Source organism: Kockovaella imperatae, assembly GCF_002102565.1.
Source record: "Kockovaella imperatae strain NRRL Y-17943 chromosome Unknown BD324scaffold_12, whole genome shotgun sequence".
Lineage (NCBI taxonomy): Eukaryota > Fungi > Basidiomycota > Tremellomycetes > Tremellales > Cuniculitremaceae > Kockovaella > Kockovaella imperatae.
The window spans coordinates 41890-57754 of record NW_019028952.1 but is presented as its reverse complement, the minus strand read 5'-3'; the positions used below and the strand labels follow the sequence as shown (position 1 = coordinate 57754).

General features: G+C 51.5%; 5 protein-coding genes across 5 annotated transcripts; 2 read left to right on the top strand and 3 right to left on the bottom strand.

The window, feature by feature from the left end:
* Positions 1-1234: 1234 nt before the first annotated feature.
* Positions 1235-3608, top strand: BD324DRAFT_633166 (isocitrate lyase). Its single transcript, XM_022016604.1, has 9 exons — positions 1235-1486; positions 1539-1708; positions 1768-1883; positions 1935-2108; positions 2170-2282; positions 2338-3078; positions 3141-3278; positions 3334-3386; positions 3436-3608. The coding sequence occupies exons 1-9, from the start codon at positions 1430-1432 to the stop codon at positions 3512-3514; spliced, it is 1641 nt and encodes a 546-aa protein (XP_021869132.1). The 5' UTR covers positions 1235-1429; the 3' UTR covers positions 3515-3608.
* Positions 3609-6147, bottom strand: BD324DRAFT_633160 (phosphatase 2C-like domain-containing protein). The gene is made up of 4 exons (XM_022016603.1): positions 4501-6147; positions 4183-4449; positions 3897-4137; positions 3609-3846 (listed from the first exon to the last, which is right to left on the bottom strand). Exons 1-4 carry the CDS (start codon positions 5914-5916, stop codon positions 3767-3769), a joined length of 2004 nt encoding a protein of 667 aa, XP_021869131.1. The 5' UTR covers positions 5917-6147; the 3' UTR covers positions 3609-3766.
* On the bottom strand, positions 6148-7786 carry BD324DRAFT_633159 (coenzyme A transporter). The gene is made up of 6 exons (XM_022016602.1): positions 7465-7786; positions 7367-7407; positions 7237-7315; positions 7053-7198; positions 6349-6995; positions 6148-6292 (listed from the first exon to the last, which is right to left on the bottom strand). Exons 1-6 carry the CDS (start codon positions 7637-7639, stop codon positions 6244-6246), a joined length of 1137 nt encoding a protein of 378 aa, XP_021869130.1. The 5' UTR covers positions 7640-7786; the 3' UTR covers positions 6148-6243.
* Positions 7787-7913: 127 nt separating this feature from the next.
* BD324DRAFT_633156 (protein transporter) lies at positions 7914-12532 on the top strand. Its single transcript, XM_022016601.1, has 16 exons — positions 7914-8279; positions 8326-8410; positions 8463-8618; positions 8662-9081; positions 9134-9387; positions 9427-9548; positions 9587-9747; positions 9795-9902; positions 9952-10070; positions 10107-10782; positions 10820-10908; positions 10961-11150; positions 11203-11409; positions 11460-11602; positions 11659-11920; positions 11976-12532. The coding sequence occupies exons 1-16, from the start codon at positions 8022-8024 to the stop codon at positions 12113-12115; spliced, it is 3390 nt and encodes a 1129-aa protein (XP_021869129.1). The 5' UTR covers positions 7914-8021; the 3' UTR covers positions 12116-12532.
* BD324DRAFT_103901 (hypothetical protein) lies at positions 12531-15831 on the bottom strand. Its single transcript, XM_022011915.1, has 6 exons — positions 15128-15831; positions 14566-15066; positions 13999-14519; positions 13885-13952; positions 13756-13835; positions 12531-13713 (listed from the first exon to the last, which is right to left on the bottom strand). Exons 1-6 carry the CDS (start codon positions 15626-15628, stop codon positions 12613-12615), a joined length of 2772 nt encoding a protein of 923 aa, XP_021869128.1. The 5' UTR covers positions 15629-15831; the 3' UTR covers positions 12531-12612.
* Between the last annotated feature and the right edge of the window lie 34 nt (positions 15832-15865).

Here is a 15865-nt window from a genome sequence, read left to right as displayed (position 1 = left end):
TTGGGTCAACGTGGTTCCACTTGCTGCTCGCGATTCCTTTTGGGCTAGACTCTGTCGGTGTCCTGTCTAGGATCAATCTCCTGTTCCGGTCTACGGTTCCTTTGAAAGAGGGTGAGATCCTGTTGCGCGGGTCCAGGTGGTATGAGGTCAGTCTGTCGTGAAGAATTATAGGTGATGAAATGAAAGTGATGTTTTGTCAAGAAGAGAATACAACTATTGAGCAACAATGCCAGCCTCATATACCACGACATCGACAATCTTTCGCTACTTATCATCACAATAGTTAGATGAATGATGCAGACTCGCTTGATTTCTCCACCTCCCCTAAACCCCGAGGGGATTTGTTTGCAAGATGGTCAAAGCGGTATGTCAGATCAAAGGAATGTTTAGCTCTCGAGTAGATGGTGAAGGGTTCGGGCATCACCACCATCATCGACCTCTATGTCATCGGGCTAGTCTATTCGTCTCTTCGGGCCGGGCGCAGGACCCTTTCGGGGGGGATATCATGTCAGAGCAGCCGTCCCTTCAACAGACTTGGGATTCACAAGCGAGCATCTAATGACAAATGTCCAATGTCAGCTCGGGTTCTTGCAGACGTGATCATCTCTCGTCGAGACAGTTACGTCGGACCCCCTCAGTCTCGCCTTTGCATCACCATCCAAACCCCCATGTCATCGAGCTGGTTCAAGGAGAGGGATCATGAAGAAGAGAAAGATCTTTCAAAGATAGATGAAACGGGAAAACTTCCCCTCTGATGAAAGGTCATCTAACACCATAACACCATCCTTGACGACCTATCCTACATCTCCCGCCTTCTCCTTGTACCAGTTTCGACTATCTCGTGTCCCGCAGTATACGGTCGGGGTAGGTACGGATTACCAGGATTCTTCATCATAGGGGTAGGATGATGGAGAAGGAGGAGAACTCACTCTGTCAGTGACTTGCGTGTGTTGTTGTCGAGTCGCATCATGCAAATGATATCTGTCTTCCTCGTTGATCCTCAGCCACGGTCAGCTTCCTCAAAGTGCCTCACTCCCGTGGACCTCGCCTTGACACTCGACTCGATATCACCCTTCTCGTCGTACTTCTCACACCTCGAATGTAGAAAGTAGCAGTAACGTATTGAAATTCCGTCCAATCGAAACACGTCAGAAAACCGTGTAATCCGATTAAATCCGACGGTTACAGTTGTTAACCGGTTCACGTTAGCAGGTCCACCTCAAGTGACCTTTGTATACATATAGCAGCTGGATGTCAAAAGTGCGGAACTCCATGAGTCGAGTAGTGCCCAACACAATTTGTAGCTCAACAGAAGCTGGCGCAACGTACGAGAGCCCTTGCTGATTCAAAACTCAAAGCACCTCACTCAGTTTGCACTTCGTCCACACTATCATACCGCCGCCACCAATCCTCACCAACTTGTATCACGATGGACGAGCAAGCGCTATTCGAGCAAGAAGTCGCTCAGCTGAAAGAATGGCAGAGTGTGAGTTCATTCAAGCTAGTTTCCAGGCAACTTCACACTGATGCTCGCCTAGCAACCTCGGTTCTCGCGTACCACACGACCTTATCCCCCTTCCGAAGTCATCAACAAGCGTGGCACTTTGCAGATCCAGTACCCCTCCGATACCATGGCCAAGAAGCTTTGGAAGACCTTGGAATCCAAGAGTCGAGGAGAAGGAGGAGGCTGCTCCATCACTTATGGAGCGTGAGTTGATCAACAGAAGGCAAACGAGATAGGTGATAGCTAACATGAGCCCTCGCCAGATTGGACCCCGTTCAAATAACACAGATGGCAAAGCACCTCGAGACGGTTTATGTGTCCGGCTGGCAATGCTCATCCACCGCTAGCTCTTCACTTGAGCCTGGACCGGATCTTGCGGGTGAGTCCTGCCTCCTCTCTCTCCTTCTCCTTCAGACTTATCCCCTTTCAGATTACCCATCCAACACTGTTCCAAACAAGGTAGCTCAACTTTTTACTGCACAACAATTTCATGATCGGAAACAACGCTGGACTCGAGCACAGGCTCGAGCGAGGGGAGAGACCCTGCCAGCACCGATCGACTATCTCAGACCATTGGTCGCGGATGCAGATACGGGACATGGAGGTGAGCAGGAGCGATTGGGTCTGATCACGCTTGTTTCTTTTTCACTGACACACAAATGTAGGATTGACCGCCGTGATGAAGTTGACAAAGATGATGGTTGAAGCTGGTGCGGCGGGAATTCATGTGGAAGATCAAGCACCAGGAACCAAAAAGTGCGGACATATGGCTGGCAAGGTGAGCAGAGATCTTTGTTACCGAGCGGCTTCAGCGTAACTCATCGTACACTCAGGTCCTCGTGCCCATTTCCGAACACATCAACCGACTCATTGCGATGCGACTGCAATGCGACATCATGGGAGTGACCAATCTTGTCATCGCTCGAACGGACTCGGAAGCTGCGACTCTGATCACGTCCAACATTGATCCGAGAGATCACGCCTTTATTCTAGGCAGTACGAACTCCTCCTGCCAGCCTTTAGTAGAAGTCATGCTGGAGGCTGAACAACAAGGCAAATCTGGATCTGAACTCCAGGCGATCGAAGACGAATGGATGAAGAGTGCCAAGCTGGCCCTGTTGCCCGATCTGCTTGCTGCCTCGCTCAAAAGCAACGGCATCAGCTCTGAGAAAGTGGACAACTTCTTACATCTGATCTCGAATCAACACCTTTCCAATCGGAAGATGATAGATCTGGCGCAAAAGACAGGACTGAAGGAGGTTCCCTACTTTGACTGGGATACACCTCGGACGAGGGAAGGATACTACCGATACCAGGGTGGAACACGTTGTGCCATCAATCGCGGCGTGGCATTCGCACCGTACGCCGATCTCTTATGGATGGAAACCAAATCCCCAATCTATGCTCAAGCCAAAGAATTCGCAGAAGGTGTCCACAAAGAGAGACCTGGTCAATGGTTGGCTTATAATCTCAGTCCGAGTTTCAACTGGGAACAAGCGGGCCTCGGCAAGCAGGATATGAAGGAATATGTTTGGAAATTGGGAGAGCTGGGATTCATCTTCCAATTCATCACGGTGAGCCTGGCTTCGCGGTGGAAGAATCAACATTGACTGACGGCACGACTGGGGGTTAATAGCTTGCTGGACTCCATTCCAACGCATATATCAACGAGCTGTTCGCCTCAAGCTTCAAGACCGAGGGTATGAAAGCTTATGTCGAGTTGATCCAAAGTCGAGAAAGAGAAATTGGCTGTGATGTCTTGACACATCAAAAGGTTTGTCGTGTCTGTGTTTTGCACAGGGCGAGCGCTCGTCGCTGATCCTTCGCAGTGGTCAGGAGCAGATTACGCCGATTCAATGATGATGACTGTGACGGGCGGGATGTGAGTGTCGGTAAAGTGTCGTGTTGCTTCAGCCTGACGATCACCACAGATCGTCCACCGCCGCCATGGGCAAAGGAGTCACCGAGAGTCAATTTACCGCTGTAAAGACCCCCAACGGCCACGCTTGATCTCCGCGCTCTGATGTTGCACGTGCTTTGTACCAAAGTCAGTTCCTGTACGTATATTCGTTCACCGCCATTTGTATGCAACGAGTACCCTGTAAAGAAGCGATGATACATCCCATCCATTCGACAAACAACACTAGCTCTATTCCAGTACAACCTGAGGATTCCTTGAAAGGTCCTAGCCTCGGAGAGCAGGAGACTCTCCATACCCACGCTATAATTTTGATCCTACACGAGACACATGCCGATCCTTGTCTACTCTGTATGCAAGGCCAATCCAGACTTTGCACCTGACTCATCGCGATTTCCAATGACACCGACAAGGACGGAGATGTCTATGACCTGGTGAGCCTCGCCTCTGAAGGTCCACAGACGGGGCACTCACCATCCTTCTTGCCTCCTACGAAATCTATACCCTCTTCAATGGCCTTCACCATGAACGGGCTCGTGGCGGACGTCTCCTCGGACACGGCTCTGGCGCGCTTGCACAGAGCTTCGGAGACTTTTTGCGGAGAGAATGGCGGGAGACCGCCGGGTGTGGTGGGCCGAGAAGACGAGGGTCCGGGCTCAGGGCCAGAGACAGGAGAGGCGAACTGCGCGAGAGTGTCGAGAATGTCTTCGTCAAACTGACCAGGGTCAGCTTGAGAGATTGTTGACCGCCAGTAACTCACCAAATTGTCCATCAATCCGTCACTCCCCACAACGACCACATCTCCCTTTCGGACTGGGATATCGTACCGCTTTGCATCTTTCATTGGCTCGTCCCGGCTGTGTGTACCAAGTTGAAGGGGGAAATTGAACGCGTGCTGCATCTCATCGGTCCGAAGGACAATGTCTCCGCCTCGAATGAGCAAGAGACAGCAATCGCCGACATTCGCCACGAGGAGAGTCGAATGATGTAATAAGGCCAAGAGGCATGTAGAGGAGCCATGAATGCCCTGAAATTGGTCAGACAAATTCTCTGCGTGCTCCTCGCTCTGAGCCCTCACCTCGGATAAAACACAGCTTAGACACTTCTCGAACCCTCTCTGCATGATCTCCACTGGATCAAGTGGCCGACGTTTGGCTTCTTCCACCCTTTCCACCTCGGAGGCAGCCACCCGACCCGTTCTCCAAGCTTTGCTTGCCCAACCGCTAGCGGCTTGATCTCTAGAAGCGGCTTTGCTGCTCGAATTTTTGCCATCTTCATTGGACTCTGACGGTGCTTTGACGGCGTAAGCCCCGGCTCCTGCCCACCAATCAGTTACTTCTCTCTCGCAAAAATGAGTGAGAAGTCTGGACCATCTACCCGCGTCGGCGTCTCCCCTTCCAGATCTAGCCCAACCTCCCACCCCATCCGCAATGCACATGCCGTCCATTCGGGCAAAGTAAGCATCTTCACCGACAGATGTTGAGCGGATGTCTGTCGCCAGTGGGGGCGTAACTTCTGGCAGAGGGAAGGAACGGGGTCGTGGTGGCGGAGGAGCGGATTGAGGCCGGGGTCGACCAGGGTAGACCGGTCGTTCTTTCGCCAAGCCTGACGCTCCGAGATGGAATATCAGATTGGACGAGTAGAGATTGAGACCAGAGTTTTCGGATGCAAGGGGCGCAGCGACAATTGGCTCAAAGGATGACTGATAGGGCAGACCGAGCGTACCAAATGCTGGAGAAAAGACTGGATCAAAAGTCGTAGAAGATGAGTTGTTGCCTAAAGGTGAGAGTGCAGTCTGCATCTCATCTGGACGAAGTGTCCCTGATATCGTTGGAAAGTCGATGGATGATGATGCTGCATCGCTGCCAGCTTCGGTAGAGAAGTAGTCTGAAAAGGTCGAATTCTTCAGCTTTGCAATGACGGCTTCGAGGTAAGGGTTCCAAAAGAGTTGATTCAGATTCAAAGTTCCGCCAGTGAGGGACGAATGAATCGCCGGAGCCATGTTCAAAGACACGGACAATGTATTGGGGGAAGAAGTGGTGGAGAACGTCGCTCGACCAGATGGCCGATGATGCTGCTTTAACGGTAATCGAGCGGCAGTGGATCGGAAGGGAGTGACGATGTCTCCATCCCATGTTGAGGATGATGATGATGGCGTTGAGGGGGAGGAGGAGTTGGTGGTGGAAGACGAAGAAAGCCAAGGCGAGGTCGCACCTGGCGATCCAATTGACACAGAGGAGCTCGGTAATCCAATAGAGGCGAATGAAGCGCTTGAATCTCTCCTTGTCGAAGAACCCGCGTTATAGCCCTCTTTGGATTTATTATCCCATCCGGTTCGCGAGCCACTGGCTTCCCAGACGGTAGACCTGGTAGCAGTGGCATAATCTCGATGACTTATGGGACCATGCGTCGTAGAACTCGTCGAGCTCGAAGGATGAGCGTGAGACAGAGTCCTGACGATCCCTTTTCCTAGTCCAGGTTTGGGTTTGGACATGATGGCGGATGGGCGGCGAGAAGGGAGGGGTGGGCTATTTGGCCTCTTTCAAACCGCTGAAAGAGGTCTCGCTCAAGTCATTGAGCCGTCAACGGTAGCGGAGGCCTGATAGTTGCCCTCGCTGACGATGATGTGGTCCGACTCCAGGTCGATGAAGATGTAAGGTAAAGATTGATTTGAATGACGAGGGCGAGACAACGATTCGGGTTAGTTGGGTATTCTCTTCCGAGTAATCCCGAATTTATGATTGGGTGGCCAAATGAATGGCAGTGGCAGTTTTTAAGATGATGGTATGAACTGCAACAGCATGCATCAACACAACCCCGCTTATATCTCCAGAGCACGCTTCATGACCTGCCAGGTGGCGAATGATATACTGTGGATCCTAGTCAGCAGGGGCTCAAGCTAGAGGCAAAGCCCATTGCAGCTCACCTCGTCATCGGAACAACCTTCAAGTAGCCTATTGTCAGGCCCACAAAGAAACCTCTCCAGCCCCTTTGATCATAGATCATCCTGACGGCTTGCTTCCAGGAGATATCATGGCTGCCCCTCGCACCTCCCACTTGCATCCTTCTGCGAATCACCTCGAACGGATAGCTAGCCGTTTGACTTAATAAACCCGCCACGGCTCCGCAAGCTAGGTCGTTGGCTTTTGGCCTAGAGGCGAGGTACGGGATCCAATCGGGGGTGTGACGCTTGAGCGTTCCATAGGTTAAGAAAGCTGTCCCTGCATATGGCACCATCCCGACGATAGATATGCTGAATCCTCGATAGAATGGATAAAGAGGAATAGAACGAGTAAATGCAGAAATGGTCGAGGTGGTCGCGGTGGCAGTTGCTGATCCACCTGCTGAGGTGACTGTCGCGGGATTAATACTCGGTTGATGGGCATGACCTTCATGATAGATCGATCGAACGGCTTCTCGAAGTGACGTCCGTTCAGATTCTCGCGTTTGGAATGCCAAGCGGACTCGGATGAGCTCGAGGGGATAAGTGAAGAGTACGGAGATGACACCAGACGTGGCTCCAGCGATAAAGAAACGCAAAGGTGTCCTCTTATCAGGTGTCGGAATGAGTATCTATCCATGCGATGAGCGGTTGAGGAAGGGCATCATTGCACACAGGAACGGACTCACGGCCTCTGCACGGTCATAAGCCATGAATTTTATGCCGGCATATGGGAAGATCCTCAACAGCGTGGCTGAGTGACCTTGAAATAAACCTCTGACGCCTTGAGAGCTATAGATCTTGGCAGAGGCATGTAACAGTCCAAGAGGTGTCCCTGTACGTCAGTCCAGCATTCTACGTGACCACTCTCACCAGCATATTTACTGAATTCAGCATTCGAAGTTTGAAAGAGGATCTTGACTCGATCCAGCGGAGCGATGGCCGTCTTAGCCTGACGACTATCAGATATGGCTCCGTACACAGGCTGAGCGAGCAGACTCACCACGCAACCGGCTATACCGCCAGCAACGCCACTACTCAAAACTGGTCACGCGAGATCAACAAAACGAAATCACTGGAGAGCGAGCCCGAGTCCCTCACCATAGTCCCAGCTTTGACGATCTGCCCTGGCTCGCCTACGACTCTCTTGCCACCATGTTGACGATACTGCGCCATCACTCTGCTTCGTATCCACATTATAGTGATACGGCTCTCGATGTTCATGATCAACCGGAAGCGGCTCGGTGGCTCGACCTTTGCCTTTGATATCGACCATGGTGAGGATCAACTGGCTTGCTGAGATCCTGGTGATTCTAAGGACACAGCTCTAATCTCTATAGCCTTGTCTATGTGTCCACAAGCACGATAGGAAAATGTTCAAAGACAATGTATACTACGCGCACCTGGTTGATGATTGATTCACTGATCGCCCAAAAAACTTGGTCGTCGGCACTGACGCACCCAATCGTTGGTTCCGACCGGTGATTTCCCACGGTGGAGATGTATCATCAACCTGGGCTCGCGGCAGCGTTGGCGAACCATTTGGGTCACACAAATCATCGCGAATGGCTCAACAGCTAGCAGGTAGCTTCTCACTGGCTCATCCCCAGCTGTGAAATGGCTCCATAGTAGTTCTTCAATATCCGGTACCCTCTTCGATGCCGCCTCGCGCACCAACTGATGCCTACCCATTGTCCAAGCTGTCACATCGGTCCTCATTGAATTCCTCCGGTATGCCGAGGTTGGAAAATGGCAATGGTGGAGAGGTATCGACATCGAGGGCTGCAATGGCATTCGGGAGAAGTAAGAAGGGCAAGGAACGTTTCAGCGATGGCGAAATCGAGGATGAGCAAGATGAGGAAGGAGCCGCTCTCTTAGGTGGACATGGAACTCTTGATCCTGTCGAAGGGAGTATGGTGAGGCGCGAGCGGGATTGACCAGTGGACTGAAATCTGGTGATAGCTCGCTGGACCCAGCAGACTACCTATGGGAGCCAGACTGACGGGTACGAAAGACAAATCACGGACAATCCCTCTACATCTCACTGGTGAGCTGTATCGTGAAAGCCCAAAGATCTCCAGCTGACGCTTGCCTCTCAGCATCTAGGGCGACATACCCCGCCAACGTGGTCAGGAACCAAAAGTACTCGGTTGCAAGCTTTCTACCTCTGGTGTTCTGGGAACAGTTCAAGTTCTTTTTCAACTTTTACTTTCTCGTGGTCGCGTTATCACAGTTCATCCCCGCGCTCAAGATAGGTGAGTCGGCCTTCTTTCGACCATGCTGACGTCGTTTCCTTAGGCTATATCGTAACCTATGTCGCCCCTCTTGCGTTCGTTCTCGCCATCACGATGGGCAAAGAAGCATACGACGATTACTGTCGATACCTTAGAGACAGGGAAGCAAACTCGACTTGGTACCTTGTCATCTTGCCTCAAACCACCTCTTCCTCAGGTGTTGCGGACTCTGGATCTCGCGATAAGCCTCTGACAAGATCGGTCCCTTCATCTCGCATCAAAGTTGGAGACTTGATTCTCTTGGAGAAGAATCAAAGGGTACCTGCGGATATGGTTCTCCTCACCACCAGCGAGGAAGAAGGGACTTGTTTCATTCGGACGGACCAGTTGGATGGTGAGACTGATTGGAAGCTCAAAGTAGCGGTTGGCGAGACGCAAAAGCTGGGGGAGTCAGGTGTCGGCGGTGTGGAAGGTAGTTTATATGGTGAGGCAAGCGTGTCCTCCTCCGGCATCCGTTGCTCACAATATCTAATTAGCCGACCCACCGATCAAAGACATTCACACGTTCTACGGAGTCCTGACCCTGCGGTCGACAGATCCTGGCCCTTCGACAGATACGTCTATCCCACTGTCTGTCGAGAATGTTCTCTGGGCGAATACTGTCCTCGCAGCTGGCTCTGCAGTCGGTATGGTCGTTTATACTGGCAAGGAAACGCGAGCAGTGTTGAACACCAGCGAGCCAGAAACGAAGATGGGTAGTTTAGAGGCTGAAATTAACAAGATGGCAAAGGTAAGTTATCGTTCAGCACCTCTTCTCTAACTCTAGTAGATCCTCTGCAGTGTCACTTTTGCTCTCTCGGTCATTCTCGTCGCTCTGAATGGATTCCGAGGTCGTTGGTATATTTATGTCTTTCGGTTCCTCATCTTGTTTTCGTCCATCATTCCCATCAGGTGGGCTGGCGTAGGCGGTCCATGCTGACGTGCTCCAGCCTGAGAGTCAACCTTGACATGGGCAAAACGGTTTATGCGCATCAGATCCAGTCTGATGCGGATATACCTGAGACTATCGTCCGAACAAGCACGTTGCCCGAAGAGCTCGGCAGGATCGAGTACCTCCTTAGCGATAAGACGGGCACTCTGACGAGAAACGGTGAGTCTCATCTCTCGTCTGAATCCTGATCATCCATGCGATTCTAGAAATGGAGCTGAAGAAGCTACACCTGGGAACAGTGGTCTTTGGTTGGGATTCGATGGACGAGGTAGCCAATCTGCTGAAGCAGAGTTTTTCGGACGAAACTCTGCAGGGTGAGGCCTGCCGTGACCAGATCAGGAGTGCATAGTTGACTTGGATCAGCGCCTCCCGGCAATACACGGCGAACCTCGGTCAATCTTGGCCAAGGTCAAGCAAGAGGCCGTCGTGATATGTCTGGGCGTGTTTTGGACGCCGTCCTCGCGCTCGCGACTTGCCACAATGTGAGTCCCCAAAGGATCTCGAGCTGAGCCCGTCAGGTTACGCCAGTGTCCAACGACGACGGGACAGTCACATATCAAGCTTCCTCCCCCGACGAAGTGGCCATAGTCCAATGGACAGAGTCTGTCGGTATGACTCTCATCTCCCGCGATCGAACGAGCATGACTCTTCGGCCACCCAACGGTGATCCACTAACGTTCGACATTCTCGCCATCTTCCCCTTCACATCAGAATCTAAACGTATGGGTATAATCATCCGCGAGAGAGCTACTGGGCAGGCGACTTTTGTTCAGAAGGGAGCCGACGTCATCATGTCTCGGATAGTCCAGAAGAATGATTGGCTGGATGAAGAGTGCGGCAACATGGCTCGGGAAGGACTCCGGACGCTCGTCATTGGCCGGAAAAAGCTCTCTGCAGAGGGCTTGGCAGAATTCGAGAAGCGATACCGTCAAGCTCAACTCGTTGTTGGAGAAGAGAGACCTGTTGAAATAGCCCGGGTTGTCAGCGAGCATCTAGAGATCGATTTAGAGCTACTGGCTCTAACTGGAGTCGAAGATAAACTGCAAGAGGACGTCAAGTCGACCTTGGAGCTTTTACGAAATGCTGGACTTAAAATTTGGATGCTGACTGGAGACAAGATTGAGACTGCTGCGAATATCGCCGTATCTTCTAAACTGGTGGCGAGGAATCAGTACATTCATCAGGTTGCGAAACGTGAGTTTGAGTAAGGAACAAGGCGCTGATCAGGCAGTAAAATCTGCAGACCAAGTCCGGGACATGCTAGACTTCTTACAGGCCAAATTGAATTGTTGCCTTGTTATCGACGGTGAATCACTGCAGGTGAGTCAGTGCTGATGGCGGGTCCCGTTGGTGATGCTGAATACTCCTTCAGCTCTGCTTGGACAGTTTCCGATCCGAATTTGTGTTGCTGGCGACACAGTTACCGGCAGTAGTCGCTTGTCGGTGTTCACCGACACAGAAAGCCGATGTCGCCAGATTGATCCGTGAATACTCGAAAAAAGTAGTCTGTTGTATCGGTGATGGCGGCAACGACGTCAGCATGATCCAAGCGGCCAACGTTGGTGAGTCGGGACACGGGAAACGAGGAGCAGAGCGTTCTAAACCACCTACCAGGCGTCGGTATCGTCGGCAAGGAAGGCAAGCAAGCTTCTCTCGCTGCGGATTTCTCGATCACTCAATTTAGTCATCTCACCAAGCTGCTCCTGTGGCACGGTCGAAATTCATACAAGCGATCTGCAAAGTTGTCACAATTTGTCATTCACCGTGGGTTGATCATCGCGGTGATACAAGCGGTATTCAGCTCCATCTTCTTCTTTGCTCGTGAGTCAGACTACACGGGAGCCAGTGATCGTACTGAGAGCGTTATTCAGCAATCGCGCTGTACCAGGGCTGGCTCCAAGTCGGTTATGCCACTGTGTATACCATGGCACCGGTATTTTCGCTCGTACTCGACAGAGACGTCAATGAAGATCTCGCTTTACTGTATCCTGAACTGTATAAGGAGCTCACAAAGGTGTGTCATGCGTTGCCTGCCAGCTTGGCGACACGGCTTACACCTTGACTTGTCAGGGCCGATCCTTAAGCTACAAGACATTCTTTACATGGCTCACCATCTCAGTCTACCAAGGCGGAATCATCATGCTCTTGTCGCTCCTCTTGTTCGAGTACGAGTTCCTGCACATCGTTGCCATCTCCTTCACCGCCCTCGTCATTAATGAGCTCATCATGGTCGCTTTGGAAATTACGACGTGGCATACATATATGATCTTGTCAGAATTGGGTACAGCAGCAGTTTACTTTGGGTCCATGGCGGTGCTTCCTGCATATTTCGGTGAGCACATACATCATCTTCACACCGGCTGATCCCCCCGATTCCCTTCCTCTAGACCTCTCGTTCGTCCTGTCCACTGCGTTCTTGTACAAAGTCGCGGTAATTGTGGCGGTGTCGTCATTCCCTCTCTACGTCATCAAAGTGTTTAGAAACAAGTTCAAGCCCGCTGCGTATACCAAGGTAGCGGGCATATAGATTGGTAGATGGCGTGACAAGGATGTATGATTCATCATGTAGAGTGTACAAGTCATGCTTGTGAGTATGCAAGGTGGGAACGAGTTCCTCAAGTCGGAGGAAAATCGGGGAATGGCATCTTCCCGCAAAATACGCTAATCCGGTACACTCTGCCTTGTCTCCTTATCCCTTGATTTATCCTCTCTGGCCTCTTTTGGCTAAGATCATGTGTAGTATCTGTTCTTAATACTGTAAGAAGTATTATATTCCTACGGGAATTTCTTCTTTCGGCATTTTTCAAACCTGCCCGACCTCTGTAGCTTGCTACACGTCGTGGCGCGATGTCGCTGGCCATACACTACAGCCTTCTGATGTCAAGGTAACCCCCCTGTCATTCATCTTTTTTTGGTCTCTCGGAGGACTGTAGCAAGGCTCAATGCTATCATGCATATGAATCAACTAGTAGCTACAGGTTACGAACTCATATCATCTAATATAGAAACACTGGAGCAGGTCACTCACTGGTGACCCCTAGGGTGATGGCCACGATCTCTGACCAAGTCTCTCGAAGGCGGCAGAGAACTATCCACCGTCTCCGAATCACCGCCGCCTCCCCATCGCTGTCGATAACTTTCAACGACCCATCGGAAAGGCGAAGATGACGACGAGGGGATCGTCGAGGTTGCCCCTGTCTGACTAGGTACACCAACACGATCACCTTCTCTGGCGGGTTGGCCTTCGGCTGAAGGGCGAGATCGCGAATGAAATTCACGAGATGGTTCAGCGGCCGTATCAAATTGATCGAGTGGATCTCTGGCGTCGGGATCAAGCATAATGGTATGCTCATACAGTCCCGGCATGCGCTCTTCGTCACTTTGGGGACTTTGATGACCCTGTCTGCTGGACTGGGTATACCTCATTGACCGAGAACTCGCATCCGTCCTTGGAGTCGAAGCCGAATTTGAGATGGATGATCGATACGTTGTTTCTCTTCCGGACCGAGGAGCTGAGCTAAACCGATGTGCAGTCGTGTGGGCGTTACTTTCCTCGCGGGAGGAAGTGCCGACTAACGGAGTGGATACCACTTCAGGTGTTAAAAACGTAGCTGAAGAGGAAAATGCCGAGCCTGGTATACCCGTCGTGTCTCTCCACCGGTTTCGAGTACTCCTCGAGGATCTGAAAGGAACCGCTCGTCTTGTATTGAGAACATTGATCACGGGTCTTCGGTCAGGAGGAGGCGATTCGGCGGGGACAGTGAGAGACGAAGATGACGAGACGGAACCACTTCGCTCAGATCCATCCGATTGAGACGCCTCGGCTGCGAGTCGAGAATTGAGATAATTTCGCAGGGCAGCGATACCGTTGCTCGAAAAGACGCAAAAAGATGCTGTCTGGTGCTCATTCAGCCCAGGAGGAGCAGGTCGACAAAACTGCTGCAGTTCTGGCGTGACAAAGGCCGTGACGCCAGAGAGACTGAGATGACCAAGGAGGTGAAGCCGGTTGAGTAAGCAAGCGATGGCCTTGACCGAGACATTTTCGCAGTATGATAGGTGAATCCGTTCGAGGGTGGCGTGGCGAGATGTCAGGGAGTAAACGCCCTCGTCGGTCAGCTTGACAACCTGAAGTGGTCAGTGGTGTCGTCGCAAAAGATTGAGACTCACTTTGACTAGACCGATCCGTCTAAGCTTGGTAAGCGACTGCGAGAGCTCGTGAATGCTTTGGTCCGTGATCAATGGACAGCCTGAAGACATGAGCAGCCATCGACGTTTCTGGGATTTATGGAGGCTCACAAGCAATGTCAAGGTACCGAATCCGAGTACAACTGTGAACCAGCGTCTTGATGCCCTCGTCGGTGAGTCTGAAAATCGCATAAGCACAGTCGTCGACGTCGGGCATTTACTCACTTGGCCACATGGCCGAGATGGATATGATGAAGGTGCTTTCCAAGTCTCGCAACGCTCGTCATGGCCGCGTCTGTCAACTCTTCACATTTTGTCAAGGCCAGTTGTCGGAGCTTCGGAGCGTTACTGATGAGTTGGTCGATAGCGGCGTCCGTGAGGAATTTCGAGCCGGTGAGGTCAATGACACGAAGGTACGACAAGTTCGAGCTCGAAGGCGCTTTGACGATACCTCCGGCGGCAAGGTACGACTCGAGAAAGTCTTCAGCTTCGAGTCGATTGCCCAATGCCCGCATGCTGGCAAGGTTGACAAATGCTGCATCTGTCGGGCCGGTGGCTGTGCGAGGGGGTATCACTGTGTTCAGCTTTATTTCGCGAATATAGGACGAATGGAGGAAGATGGCGTAGAGTGTCGAATCTCTGATCAAGGGTAGAGAAGCGAGGTCCATCTCCATGATCAAGGGACAACTGATAACCAATCTGACGAGTGACTGGTCAGAAACAAGGCTGCAACCTGCTATTTTGATCTGTAAAAAATGTGATGAGAAGGGGAACGCCTGTCGGTGGACTCACCCTGCGCAAGCCAGAACACTTTTCTGCAATGGCCTTGATGCCTTCGTCCCCCACTTGAACACATTTGCTAAAGTTTAGACCTTGCAGTTTTGAACAAGATTCCGCCAAAGTCAAGGCGACCGAATCGTCCACTCCGAAACATCCGCTAAAATCTACTGCGTGCAATTCGGTCAAACCTCGTACGAGTTGCTTGAGTCCATCTGAAGTCACTTGATCGGTGTTGGTGACTGTCAGTCTCTCCAATCGAGAGCAGTTCTCTAATCCCTCCAAGAGACCATCTGAGAGGCTGCCTCCAAGAGAGCCAAGATTGAGACGTTTGACGGATCTGGCGTAGGGAAAGGTGCTGCTTTTAGATTTGAGGACGCGGGTAAGCGAGGCCAATTGTCGGACGTTGTGTAGGTTCGGGTGAGCCCATAGAACTGGATAGGCGCATACGGACCACATGCGAGAGACGAGTAAGGCATTGGAGAGATCTTTCGGGTTGTTCAAGAAGCGAAATATCTACCGGGGAGTGGAGAAAAAGTTTAGTCAGGGGTGCTTCAGTGTAAGCTCAAGGACGTACTTGCAAGAGAATCTCTGGAGGAAGCTCGCCAACGTTGCTGTTCCCTCCGCTTCTCGACGAGCCATCTGTCTGTGATTCTTGTCTCGTTTCAGAGCCTTGTTCTACAGCTTTCGACTTTCCCTTCAGGATCCAAGCTTGAACTTTTTCCTCGTTCATAGATATGTCCACCTCGCCCTCCTCTCCATCCTCCTCGTCCGAGATAGAAGTCACAGAGGGTGTACCGCTGGTATCCAGCCACTGCTGCGCCATTGGTGGTGGAAGAGCGGTGTTTGCAGGATGAGACGAGGAGCCAAGAGGGGATGATTGCCATCTGGGAGGTCTCGAGATGAGACTCAGTCGAGCGAGAGATTCAGCCGTCAGATCGGCGTTGTAGGCTGGATTTGACTCTCCTCGTAGTGGTTGGATATCATCTCGGTCGTTTGATCTTTGCCTGAACGAGGAGGAAGAGGAGGTATCCATGCTTGGCGAGAGGGGATCCGAGGTGGCCCTCTCGCGAGGCATGATGGGGGAACAAGTCAAAACAATACGCGATGGGTAGACGAGGATGCTAAACTGAGAGTCGAAGAGGGAAGATGATCATGGATGAAAGGGAGACTGGAGAAGCCAGAGTGACTTGACTCAAGCAAGAGGCGAGGAGAAGAGAGGATAATGTGATGGCAAAGAAGCACAAGAAGAAGAAGAAGGTGAAAAAGGTCCCAAACACAAAAAGCGACAATTGTGCCCGGGAAGCCTACTGTC